This window comes from Amphibalanus amphitrite, unplaced genomic scaffold, assembly GCF_019059575.1.
Source record: "Amphibalanus amphitrite isolate SeventyFive unplaced genomic scaffold, NRLGWU_Aamphi_draft 000232F_arrow, whole genome shotgun sequence".
In the NCBI taxonomy this organism is placed as follows: Eukaryota; Metazoa; Arthropoda; class Thecostraca; order Balanomorpha; family Balanidae; genus Amphibalanus; species Amphibalanus amphitrite.
Genome location: NW_024881727.1, coordinates 366,208 through 380,012, shown reverse-complemented (window position 1 = coordinate 380,012; position 13,805 = coordinate 366,208). Strand labels below are relative to the sequence as shown.

The window sequence follows — 13,805 nt, the reverse complement described above, 5'->3', positions numbered from 1 at the left end:
GAGCCTCTCAAAATCACTACTTCTGCAAAACAGCTTGAACACCCTTGACTTTTCACGTGGCACGTGCCACGACGGTCACTGAGATGTATCAAAAGTAGTCAATTACGGGGTAGAAGGGATGGGGTTACCCAACAAAAAAGACCGCAGGCCAATCGGTCCAGCGGTTGCTGAGATATAAGCCTCTTAAAAGCGTTACAGGCCGGGCCGGGCCGGGCCGGGCCGGGCCGGGCCGCTCATACTGAGATTTTTCCGTTATATTGAAAAGACTCACTTCGCTCGCTGCGCTCGCTCGCTCGTAATAACAAACATTCTTTTTTAGTAGCACACACCTGAAAGACCAAAGGTTTGCATATAGTTTTATGAAAACGTGATGAAGACCTTAGGTAGCGTTGACTCCTTTACTGCAAAAGAAGACAAAAGACAAAAGAAGCTCGGCAACCCAGCTTCAAGCGAGAGCCTGCACATTCTCTATATCGACCACTGCATACCAGAAAGGCTAATTTTCTAATTGGAGTTGAAGGCCTGGCTCATATTGTTCATCGTTATTGCCTACTAAACTTACTGGATTGCCGTCACTTCCGGCCAAAGGGGAATGGAGCTGACAGAAAACAACGCAGAACACGCTGACATTTACCATGCAGATGCCAAGATGTTTCCCAGAAGCCGTAAGTCATCGAAGTAGTTAAGAGCACGCCTCGCATAATCGAGACAAGATAATTTATTTCTAGTCTGACATCTGGTTAGGCTAGGCAGAGCTAATAGTGTTTTCTTCCCGACATCTAAGATGAAAGGAACAGTGTTGTGCGTTTGTTTTTTTTTCCTTTGCGAGTTCCGTCGGTTGAATGAAGCATTGGATTGTGAACATTTAAACTGATTACTCATATGTGTTTTATAGGTACGTTGACTTGGTCCGCGTAAATGTCATTGCCGTTTCCACAATAGCCTAAATAAATTAAACTTAAATAAGCCTAGCATGGTTTAGGTACCTATCAAATCACGCGGCGCATCGGATCTCCATCCGAACGTGCTCGGAATTACAACCGGTGGCGGTGGGAAAAGGCTAAATATTATTCCTGCTAACTCCAGAACGGTCGCCTGATAATGAACAGAGTCAAGGAAGACGGCAATCAAATCAAAACCTAGTTATAATAATACTTTAGACGTTATGCATTTTCTTGAAAACCAGGGCACTTAAGAGCAGGGCTGCGGAGTCGGAGTCGGAGTCGGAGTCGGAGTCGGTCGGAGTCGACAGTTGTGACCGGAGTCGGAGTCGGAGTCGGAGTCGATTTTAGAAACCCGAGCCGGAGTCGGAGTCGGAGTCACCGAAAATCTGTCGACTCCACAGCCCTGCTAGGTCTGCGGAGTCGGAGTCGGGAGTTGGAGTCGGTCGGAGTCGACAATTCTGCCCGGAGTCGGAGTCGGAGTCGGAGCTGGTTTTTGAAAGCCGGAGTCGGAGTCGGAGTCGGAGTCGCCGAAAATCCATCGACTCCGCAGCCCTGCTTAAGAGTCTTGAAAACGTCGAGCATTACGTCAAGATCAGGTCAGATCTAAGGTCAAAACTGGCAACTATGACATGATGTTCGGTTAGAAAAAAACGTTACAAATTCTCAGTTGCAGCTATTTTCTCACTGTGTCATTGTGAAACCAGTTCTTCAACCACTATATACAAAGGTGATCGAGATTCAGATTAAGGAATATGGTCATTGGTTAAGAACGGTCACGACCAGACCAGTAGGTACACTACGTCCTTATCTACCAAAATTCATGTGACATGGCGTCCCTCCAGCTACGCCCTATGCTCTCATTAGGTAGAAAATGACATGAGGTCCATTACAGATTAAATCTATTGGTTTTGACGTGGATATTAGGTAGGTAAGTAGGTACCTATAAATCCACCAATGCTCCTCATATTTAGGGTAGGTATAATAAATGGTTAAGGCCGTCATCTCAATATATCATCATAACAGCCAGCAACAGGTCCCATTGTTACCATTACTCGACGATAAATGCTCGACACACTTTACTTACGGACACAGACAGCCGGACGGCCCCTCCAACGATGTGGAGCTGCCACCTGGCGAGAATATCAGTAACCTAACGACAGTGGCGTCATCTATGCCTACAACCACTGAGCCCGCAGCGATCTCTGGCTGCTGCATGGACCTTGCGGTTCCGTCCGCCACAAATACAGCCACACAGGCCGACAGTACCTATTTATGATAACTCGTCACCTGCGGCTAAAGCGGTAGCCGTCTTCGTTATCATCATTATCATCGTTATCACTTGTCTAGGCTGACCAGTGACCATCACCATTACCAGAAAACCGAGTGGTGAGGTCAACGCTACCTCAACCTGGGTACAGTCCCTCCAAGGGGACAGTGGCAGGGAGTGAAAAGGGGGGGGGGGGCTGTCCCAGCGAAACACTCCCGTCCCAATGCATGGGTTAGTCGCTTAGCGACCGCAGCACACTTCATATTTTCATCATATCTTTCAGCAGGATTACTTCATGCCGTGGAAACAGCATAATCCAAACGCGATCGTTTGTTATCAACCATTCAAAACAGTTTTTCCTGTCGATTGCATATTTTATCATTTTAGTTAACTGACCTTATCCTCGTATTTAAAAAAGTTAAATCAAAACATTTGTTAATCAATAATTTCGAGCACAGTTCTTACGAACTGTGATATTCTGACGATGAGCTGTGCTCAAAATGATTAATAAAGAAGTGTTTTGATTTAACTTCTTTAAATACCTACGAGGATACGGTCAATAATCTAAAATGATTTAATATGATCCTCGCTCAAGCACTGAGAAGCTTAAAAAATATCGATTAGATATTGCATAGATTCAGCATAACGTTTTGAGCGCTCGTCTTTCCTCCCCGTTTCTTGATCACGCAGGGAAATAACTTGGTGTAGCGTGTCAAATATTTCGCCGGGTGGCTCTTTTATTCGCCTTCGTAGAGCGATAACGGTGAGCATTGCACGTTGTCAAATCTGATTTCAGAACGTTCCCGGACAGACTGTAGCTAGACGAGGCGGTCGGACTCCCCAGATGTGACGGGTGCCTCTGACTCCCAGTGGTGATGTCTCCGATAGTGTCCTGTGTCTCTTCTTTCACTTCAACATGTCTCTGCAGCGAGTGGTCGTAAGTGGCACTTTTAATCCCCTATCATAGAAAATATAGATGTTTATCGAATGTTCAATGTATCAAGCATTTATTCCATATGAAGTTTAAAAAAAAAAAATACTAAGAACCAGTATAACGCCTTTTGGGGCGACTAACGGAGCGAATGAGAGGGTGGGCCTTGCACGTGCGAAATTGCGAGGGGGTACCTCCAACTGACTTGTGCACGGCACCCTACAAACCGGTCTATAGCGATGTGCCAAATTTGAGCACAATCGACCCAGCCGTTCTCGAGATCTGGAAGCGGCACCCTGCACGTGCGCACGTGCAAAATGGGTCCCAACTGACTTGTGCAGGCACCCTACTAACTGCTCCGTAACCGTGTACCAAATTTGAGCGCAATCGGCCAAGCCGTTCTCGAGATCTGGAATCGACTCCTGCACGTGCGCACGTGCAGCAGTACCCCAACTTTGGCACATGGATATGCATTGCCTAGTGGGTGCCTACCTACATGCCAACTTTCAGCGCAATCGGCCCAGTAGTTACCGAGATATTGCAACTATTACAAAAGTGACACCTCTTCGTTTTGCGCGTGGCACGCATAGGCGCGGGAGCCGGGGGGGCAGTGAGGGCAGCTTGCCCTGGGGCCGTGGGGGCGGTGCCCCCACAGCTTTGAGACGGAATACCACACTTTTTTTGCAAATGTTTTCTTTTTTTGTTGAAAAAGCCGAGGGGTGAAAAATAAGTGGCCTAAAACCGGTGAGAAAACTAGATTTGGGGGTACCCTAGGTTAATCTCTATTATGGTGTGCCCCCCAGTCGGAAAGTAGTTCCCGCGCCCCTGGTGGCACGTGCATAAGGGGTCATCCACATGCATCGGGAATAGTCCAATACTTGGTAGAGGGAATGAAGCTACCCTACAAAAATTACCGCATGTAAATCGGTCAAGTGGTTGCTGAGATATAACTTATAAGCCTCGCAAAATCGTGACCCACGGCCGGCCGGCTGGCCGGCCGCTCATACTCAGAAATTTCCGACTCCGCTCGCTTCGCTCGCTCCGTAACAATGACAATGAAAGCTGCAACTTTTTGAAAATTGAAAACAAAGTTCAGATACACCACAGCACTGTGTGCACTGCTGGCAAAAATTTAGGCACACAAGGCATACAGAGCCATCGTCCTGTAGGCACGTTGAATATTGCGAAATGCGGGATTTACATAATGTCATTTGCTACATGCGCACGTAGAGCCGCAAAAACAGCGTTAGCGTAAAATACGTAATTTGGCCATTAATGAGCCTGATCCAATTTCAGGTATCATCAAGACTTGATCAACGCATCAACGCAGCATGCGACATATTAGCATAACAGAAAATAAGAGAGAGAGAGAGAGAGAGAGAGAGAGAGAGAGAGAGAGAGAGAGAGAGAGAGAGAGAGAGAGAGAGGGGGGGGGAGGGAGAAAGGGAGAGAGAGGATGACGGAGAATGACATGGAGAGACAGAGAGAGAAAAAAATAGGGCGAGAGGGAGGGGGAGAGTGGAAAGGGAAAGGGAGGAAAGAGAAAGATAACAGCAGGCATGGAAAAGGCACAGAGAAACACAAATGAGCTAGAGTTGAGACCATACATTTCTATTCATTGGCTATCAAGCCATTTTGGAAAAACAACAGGCTAAAATATAGTGAGGAGCTACACAAGCACAGATCTGAGATCTCACCAAATGCAGTGAGCATGTCATTTAGCAACGGTACTCGCACCGGAGCTCAGCGTCTCCCAGAGCTGCTCAATCATCCCTAAAACGAGCTGTCAGTGGGGCTTCTGGAACTGTAATTAAATCTGCGCCGCCGGAGAAACCCCTGCCAGCTGTGGCGGGACAAACCGTGGACAATGACATATGCCCCGGTTAGATGTAGTTACGTACATATAGGTCACCAGCATAAGATCACTTCATCATTTGTATTCGATGCATAGTAAGCGAACCCTGCAGTTGCCAGACAGTTTTCTCCAAACATGCAAACTTTGAAAATTGGGACGGATTTATCATATAAGAAACTTGCGCGGCCAAATATAGTGAAGTATTCAATTCTTTAGCTGTCTGTTGCAATCCATGCTGACAAAATAATGAAGGTAAAAGACATATGGCAGTTGAACGGTAATTCACAATTCATTGCGTGCTTTATACAATAGATCGGCACATTTCACAACACGTTTAAATGTTTCAATGCTCGAGCAATTGCAAACAAACAATTCTCTAGCTTCTTGAGACGATTGGCTTTTTCAGACGTCTGAAGAACTCTTTGGGTCTTTAAATTGTTGTCTGCCCAACGTCAAACAATAAAGCCAAACCGAAAGTGGAATTAAATAAATTAAAAGACCCGACCAAGTGCCGTCAAAATATGTCATGGTTTCAGAGTCATAGACTGCTACTGATATACATACATAGAGAATTCTACACATTAAACATGGTGATGAAATTGACCAATAGCATGGCCGTGAGATGTTTTTTATATAATAAAACGAGGCCGAAAATGTAAAAAATATAGAAAATATAGAACAGTTGATCATGGCAAAAGCGACCATTCAATAAATCATATTCTACACATGTCAGAGACCAGAGTACTATATCATGAACGATACCTGTCGTAAAAGTTTCTGGTTCCATTGTTGTTGATATGAGGAGTACCGTCCTCGACACTTCTCTGCATAGATACACCACAAATTTATCTGCAGTGGATCTAATGAGAATCAGCCTATATCAACATCATGTAGTGGCCCACTTCAAATCATGTGGCTGCAGTGCGGCAAATAAGCCACTCTGAACACGGCCCACCAACATCCACATGGAATATTCAATAGTGCGTGAAACGCTAAACCGTTTATGATCCACGCCAGTATATTGCGAGGATGCCCGTCCGTCGGGATCCCCGATCAATACGGCTCAACAAAACGGTCTAGTTGTAACACTAATCCAATGTCTGGCGAGAGTAGAGTGTTGGTATGTGAAGTAAGGAAAAGAGGGGCCAGGCATGACTTACAATGGTCGTTTCAACTAAAGGCTCTCTGACGTTAAGGAATTGCAACATGAAAATAACGTCGCTATAGCTGGCCTAGACAATAAGACATATTTCCACAATCTAGGTTCACGTATATCTAACTTTCTAACGTCTTAATGCCTACTCGTGTTGCTGTGCGCCGAATATCCGAGCTCAGTCGTGCTTCGCAAACCTGGTGCTTACAAATGGCCATGAATGAATTTTAACTAGTTTCTAGAGGGGTGTCCTGTAATGTGCGATTGATGATATTCAAGGAAGTGAAGGAAAAGGCAAAAACGGAAGCCTGATGGGTAACATTTCTTATTTTGTACTCAAATCCATCAATCTCTTCTAGAAGTCGACGAACAAAGGGATCATGATGGAATTTAGAGTTCCAATGATATGCAAATAGCCACTCTGCTGAATTCTAAGGGCTGGCTTTAGCTTCTGCAACTTGGCAAGATGCGTCCAACCCCTCTCCACTCTTCTGCCGGCATCAATACAGCGACCAGTGACGTCACCACGGGACAGTAGCGACGTCACTGGGACACAGCTCTCCCGTGGGACACGGACACGATGTAAACAGTCTCCGAGTCGCATCGGCCAGCTGAAGCCTGCCATTTCGCAACACGCAGTAAAAGGCAGCCACAAACCGAGGCCCAGTGCGCCATTTCAGTAAGGTCAAAGTCTTGTCAATCTGTCGAGCTTGCACCGCCGTGTCCCGGCTCAAACGAAGCTAATTCGTGGCTGGAGGCTCTGGGCTGATTGCGGCCGCGCCACAGTGCCGTCGATAGACCAGACAGACGCGACCAGCGCCGTCCCTTGGCAGCCCCACTTGGCCAGACACGGGCGCAATCAGGAGCGCTGCGCTTCCCCCACCCCCACCCCCACCCACTCCTTCTCACTTCCGCGCCGAGGAAATGATGGTTTTCGCCAACAATGCTCTCTCAGCAGCCCGTGGCAAGGCGCAGGAACCAGGCGGGCCCGTCGATGTCGGCGAGAGGAAGGGGTGCCAGCCCGAGGGGCTCACCGATTAGTGCGTCGACGGATAGCGAAGAGCGATGCTAGCGCGGGTCCGGCGTGCGATCGGGCGTGAGAGGGAGCTGATTTCCAATGGCCACGGAACATCGGCCAGCGATGCTGGTGGCACCGATTACGCAGTGTGATCGTACGTTTGGCCATCGATGCGCCTAATGGTGCGGTCGATTGCTGCGGGTCCCGTTAATGGCTCGGTCGATGGGTCGAGTTGTAATAATCGGAAGGTAAATGCGGAAAAGTGGCTCATCGAGGAGTTGATGTGATGGCTGCAGAGCAGTGACCGTTTTTTTACCGCATGATGGCGAAAGGATTATAATCCTGTTCACAATGTAGTTCAGTACCCAGACATGTTGAACGTGACAGCCAAGAAACGACCAAGCGTGACAGACTGAAAAATTGGTTCAGCAAAGCAAGTTGAGTGTGAGCCGTTGTCAAATTGTCAAACATAATAGTTCGAATGTCACAATACCATCCTGCCGTCAAATGTCACAAATGCGTGGCATATCACAGGTCTACAATGCGGCCAAGTCAGTGTGAAATATGAAGCACTCCTCTCGAAACGCTCGGCACGCTCATGTGCGCTATTATCAGCCTTCACTTCATGTTCTCGGTGCTAAATCCTCAAAGGTTTAGTGACGTCGTCAGAGGTCTGCCACCTGTCCTAGCACGATACACTTATCCAAATAGCCGACACGTGGATCCATGCACGTGCTCGAGGGCACATCGGCCTTAAACATTCATTAACCGTCGACCTTGCCTCAACAGGAACATTCCGGCTTTGGGGAAAAACTGGACACAGCACCAGCAAATTAGGAGTGTTCGTTTCTAACCGCTGGAATTCTCACAATGCAGACATCAACTATTTTAGCGATGATCACTGTGGAATGAAGTGTGCATTGCACAAGCATTTCAATCCACCCTTGAAAGCCAATGAAAAAAGTAAGCCAAAGCAGCTGCACAATCCACCTTCCCCTCCCCTGCCCCTGTGGCATCTCCAGGCGCCCTCCACTCGGTCCACTCACCTCTCCAGCTTAGGGACGGACTTGACGAACCGCGAGACGGTGGTCTGCACGGGCGATCGGCCCGCCTCGCCGCCGCTCGGGGCCGGCGACGGCGGGGCCGACGCCGTCCCCGACGGTATCGACATCGACGGGCCGACGACACCGGACGCCGTCGTCGCCGATGAATTTTCCACCGTCGGGGCCTCCTCGGTCGGGCCGGTGTCGGTTGTTCCGTCCGAGCCGTCGCGGTCCGAAGCGCGGGGTTCGGCCATGCCGTCCGGCTAACAGCGACGGGGTCTCATGGCGAGCCGTCCCCGCACCTGGTGAAAGGAATTTCGGGTTGGTTAGGGCTGAACGTAGTCTTTTCGGTGACTTTTGCGGGCCACGTTTTCCGGGTCATGCGTGAGCGATTTCGATAAAAAGTATGTAGTAAGTTTATCCTCAGTCACCAAAACAGCTCAAGCTTTGTCGCCATTCTCACAGCATATTCGACTACTCCACCCTGGCAGGCTCTGGCAGCTGTAATGTCAGACGTTCACGCTTATTCATGACACCAGTGCCCCTGAGCTAATCCGTAGGCATGGGGTCAACCGCTTCAGCAAGACGAACTACCGCGTTAAACCGCCGGTTATACACCACTGTAGTTGTCCGTGAGCTGGGCTAGCGGCTGCTGCAAGTGCTGCAAGTACGCACAAACCTACGGGGGCCTTTCAACTCATTCGCTTCCTCGAAAACCACGTCAATAAAATGGCTAAAAATGAAAATTAAAGGTAACTATAGCCATTATTGAAACAAAAGTACACATCTTACAGTGTCAAATCTTTACTTATATATTTGCTAGACATCTGGCCACTTTCACTAACCAAAGAAGCATGACACACCTTCTTCCTGTTTTTACTTCACGCCAAGTATCAATGTCAATCACCAGCTTTCTGGAAGCATTTTCTTTTTGTGCTTCTTCTACCTGAATCACTCCCAGATAACTGCAGAATGTTCACACTCTTACAAAATTCTATTGAGCAAGCAAACATTTTGTCTTGCTGCGATCTCAGTTCAAAGCCGATCTGCTCCAGCACCAACACACGTAAGGCTTTTCCACGGATTTAAAGTGTCTCCCCCGTATCTTGGAGACCTATGGAAACGAGTGATGGCGCTAATGTATTCATCTCGGGTAATAGGTTACAAAGAAACCCTCTCAACGAAATGCACATGGTTGGAGGGGAGTCTAGAGTTGAAAACCAAAACCCAAGGAGCGCATAAGTTTCAATTATGGCTAAGTGTGTGGTACACAGCAAGGGCCAAGAGTAAACAGTAATTCTATTTTAAATTCGTCTAATTTTGTAAAAAAAATATTGTTAGATTTTGAAGTTAATTATCTTTCAGTAATCATTAAAATAATTGTCAAAAAAACAAACAAACAATTGCCTGCCAATTAATGCCAGCGTAAGTACGAAGTTCTGTGCACTGAATCAGAGCCCCTGAAATACATTCGGTGTATACCTTATAGCCACGGTGCAATAGCTCTGTGTTATGTTCCGATTTGCGCTAAAACGTCGAACAAACCTGCAGTGGAAAACATTTAGCAGGGAACAAATTGAATGCGGCAGCTGCGTTATGCGTATTCCCGAAGAGGGCCGGTCATTTACCGACGGCAGCCACGGGAGAAAATTGGACAAAATCCGATTTGCCTCTGCTGACCCCAGCCAGAGCAGCGTGTATAGCTGACTGGGCATACGATTTGGTTCCACCTCGATGGTCGAGATGGCTGGTCCTAAAATAACGCTGGCGGAAACCCACCAGAGGCAATGGTCCGGTCTAGCGTTCCAATGATAATATGGGCATGTCAAATGTCAATAGCCGCGTCCAACAAAGCCCACGCACTAAATGCAGGCTGTCTGCATTGGTATATGGATCTCAGTGACGGGTGCCAGCTGGGCTCAATGGCGCTGACTCGCTCAATGGTCTGTGAGTTATTACCCTGGCATGTGGTGTATCGGATATCTATACCATTTATGAGACTCTCGGTCGATGTTTACCCATTCAGATCTGTCTCGTCGTCACCTAGGTTATGGTCGTTGGAAATGGCCCCAATTCAGTTTCATTTATCAGCTCATGTTCCCTGTGTTTTGCACTTGCTCTCTCGGGATGCTGAAATAAATACAAAATAAATGCAAAAGACAATATAAATACAAAATAGAAAAATGGTTCATGACCATTGTTCGACTTCGGGCTTGGTATGCTCAAAGTCAATCTCTACTGTGCTGTTAAATCAAACTTGCCATGCTTCCTAGCAAGTGCGAAGCCACGCAGTAAGAAGAGCTTACAGCTTACGGTGAGTGAGCTTACAGTGAGTGGGGTCATTGCCTATATTCACTTTTCAATCTCTAGCGGTAGTTGCAAATAAACGCCAAACCACGACACCTTGACAATCAGGGCGCAAAAACTATCCTTGCTTGTGCAGATCGTATTTAGATTCTCGACTGGATTCCTGACCAGCGGTAGTTCGCACCTAAACCCACAGTCATGAGCTAAATAAGCGATGCCTTCATTCCTGACATCATCCGAACTCAGAGCAAACAAACGAGAAGGCGTTTAGACTGCCTCCTACTGCTGATGACGTGTAACTCGGTGGAATCACATTGACATCCGAAGTTGGTGCATTCGGTGAACGATTTCACAAGCACGGCTATTAGCTGTATGGCTAAATATATGTAAGCAATTTCTAATGATGTCATTCAATTTGGCCGCACACGTTTGTATTTGCTAGCGTAGCTTACCTTCCAACTTTATCCGTACCTACACTTCTACCTATCTGTACCAATACTTCTAAGAGGACGTGCAGCGAGAGGTTAGCAGCTCGTTTTTCCTTTATTGATAGAAAACACACGCTGCGTATCACAGATTGTTTTACCGACACAATAAAACCCGAGTTGATGCAATTAAAACTCAGTTGAACCAACCATTACACATGCCGACACGCTGCTACGCTTGAACATGATCCAAAACAAACGGCGTTATTTTTAGTCTTTATCCAGTGCCAAACTCATGCTTCTGAATGAATCTGGTACAATGTTATTGATTTCAGTGACTGTAACGATTTCTCAGCAAGAGGCATTACAAAAAAGACTTAAAAGGAACATCCTTTAGCCTTGATAACCAAATGTATCAACGGCTGAGGAACCTCTCATTCTCATCACTATCTTTCAAGTTACCCTATGTACAGCTACTTCACTACTGCGTATGCCCACATGTTGGCTGAAACTTGTGATCTTTTCCCGTCCTTTCGCTCCCTTGATTCACCTCTCATCCCATCGCTCATCCTTGAAAGAGCCCAGCTTAACTTTTCCGAGCGTCACATTTCGTTGTGTCATGCAGGGCAATCGATAACTGCAGAGAATTCCAGTCATGTCACTGAATAACTGTTGCTTTACGCTCTACATGTAGTTTCCAGTATCCACCGTTCTAGCAGCCGCGTGAAAGGTCATTGTGGATTTAAAGCTAAAAGTCTACCAATCTCTTGCAAAACTCGGCGGATTTGGGGCATGCTGACTGCGGCAGAAGACTTCCCGTGTCCCAGGCAACAGCGGACATAACTTTTGAAGAGGGCCATTTCAGTGGTTGCCGCTGGGTCAGCGCCGGGGCGGCCGTGCCATTACCCCCCCCCCCGCAAAGATACGCGCTCGCACTTCTAGGAACGTATGAGACCACGGGGTACCGCAGATAACGCACAACTGAGTCAGGAAAGAGGCCGTGAAGTGGATGATACGAAAATGCATACCGTGCGGCGAGATTTGTGCATGTGGTCGTTGTGGGCTGTGAAATCTGGAAATGGCTGTGAATAGTTAGACGGAAAAGCAAACTTCTGATTCTCAGGAACAGAGTGACGATGGAACAGTGTGACTTCCTAAAGTGACGGTTGGTATTGCATCATAATCTTGTTAACAATCCAGAACAATCTGCGCGGCGAATCTCAGCCATAAATTGTCGGCTGTCCACACAAATCACGGGGGTTATTTGCGGAAGAACGCTGCGCACAAACTCAGCCAATTTCAGTCTGCAACCATCGGAACGCAGCTTGAAACATAGCTCGCTTCTTTCCCACAGCGTTGTCGCACATAGTTTGTTTCATTTTTTTGGGGGGGGGGTGAATTCGGTGCTGCTATACAGCTACTTCAAAATAAATTGAAATTTTAGAGGAAAGCGTTTAGATTGAGCTTCTGTTGATGGAACATATAATTAGGTGCATGATTCCAGGACACACATAAATATGTCTGTCTACATATACGCATACATACATATATACGGATGTTGTCTCCTCCAAAGACTCACTTCATGGACATGTAAACTGTCTTCGCAAGCTATTCAGAATTGTGTTGTGTCTTCTCAACTGATAGAGGCCCTCTGGTGACCTGACATGACCACTGATCAGTGACCGTTTCCGCTCACATTCCTAAAAGACAGCCAGCTGTCGCGAAACTGGCCGCGTTTTGAGAACATTTCAGATTACTGAATTACGCATCGTCTTAGCTTAGTTTGGATCGTGCCGTGGACGGTGAATGACTGTCATACGTTACGTCAGAGGCCACATTCTGCTATCGGCGATGCATGTTCTGAAATGAAAAGGACTATAATGGCCGGGGATCGGGGTAAATCACATGAGCTTCGCCGAACCGTTCATCGTTGAGTTGTCGAATCGTTTTTATTCATCAAGACTGGCTAAGCATTTACAGGAACTAACCTGGTACGCAAGCATTTCATGGCTGCTGTGCTGCAATGGGAGCAAGATTCATGTTGTTGAAGTCCATCTGCAAACAGGTTTGTGAGCCGTCTTTCAAAAAGTCATTCATAAAATGTCAAACGTCTTCTGAAAGACAGAGTGGAAAACTTTGGCTAGCCTTTTACATAACCTTCAACAACACAACAGCAACCATGGCGGATATGAGCAGACGTGAACACAACGTAATTCGTAATTGGCACGGTGTAGGTTACTATGCGGCGTAGTTTAGTTGAAGTGTTAAAGACGGCAGGGAAAAAGGTCGTAGCCAGTGACAAATCAAACACGAACTAACCAACTCATTACGGAACTCGAAGTTCGCGACTCACAAACTTAAGAAGTTTTTTTTTTGAGGCTACACTTCCGGAGCAAACATTTACATACATAGTTTGTTGCAAGTTTTTAAACGCAGGAGTTACCCAAAGCTGACACTTCATCAAACCAGTTTGCGTTATCGGTGTTTCATTGACTCTTATTGCCATGTTCCTTCATCCCGCATGGTACGGGATAGGTCGATACGCATAACAGTCCCTGCCAAGCTGGACTCTCACAAAAAACACTTCAGCAAAAGATCCGTAATGCAGATAAACCCCTCAAATAACCCACATACAGATAACTCCAGCCTGTCAAAACGATATGCAACAGTGCACATGCTTAAGCATAGTCCAAGATCTTAGCAAATTACTCATCTTACCTTACTTGCTTATGATCAGATGCCACGGGCGTACCATGAACTTAACGAAACTGCACCAGAGTAAGACGGAAACATAAAGTCCCTATTAGACGGGGCGACAGGTCCAGTTAGCGTTGCCTTCTTGGTTAAATTGAGTCCGTGGTG

The 13,805-nt window shown here is 46.8% G+C and overlaps 1 protein-coding gene across 1 annotated transcript in view; it reads right to left on the bottom strand.

Moving 5' to 3' along the window:
- LOC122385805 (tumor protein p53-inducible protein 11-like) overlaps positions 1-13,805 on the bottom strand; it is a 56,553-nt gene that overhangs the window by 36,116 nt on the left and 6,632 nt on the right. The window contains exon 2 of the mRNA XM_043374339.1: positions 8,215-8,513. Coding sequence (XP_043230274.1) covers positions 8,215-8,465 — 251 coding nt within the window. The 5' untranslated portion in view covers positions 8,466-8,513. The remainder of the gene's footprint in view (positions 1-8,214; positions 8,514-13,805) is intronic.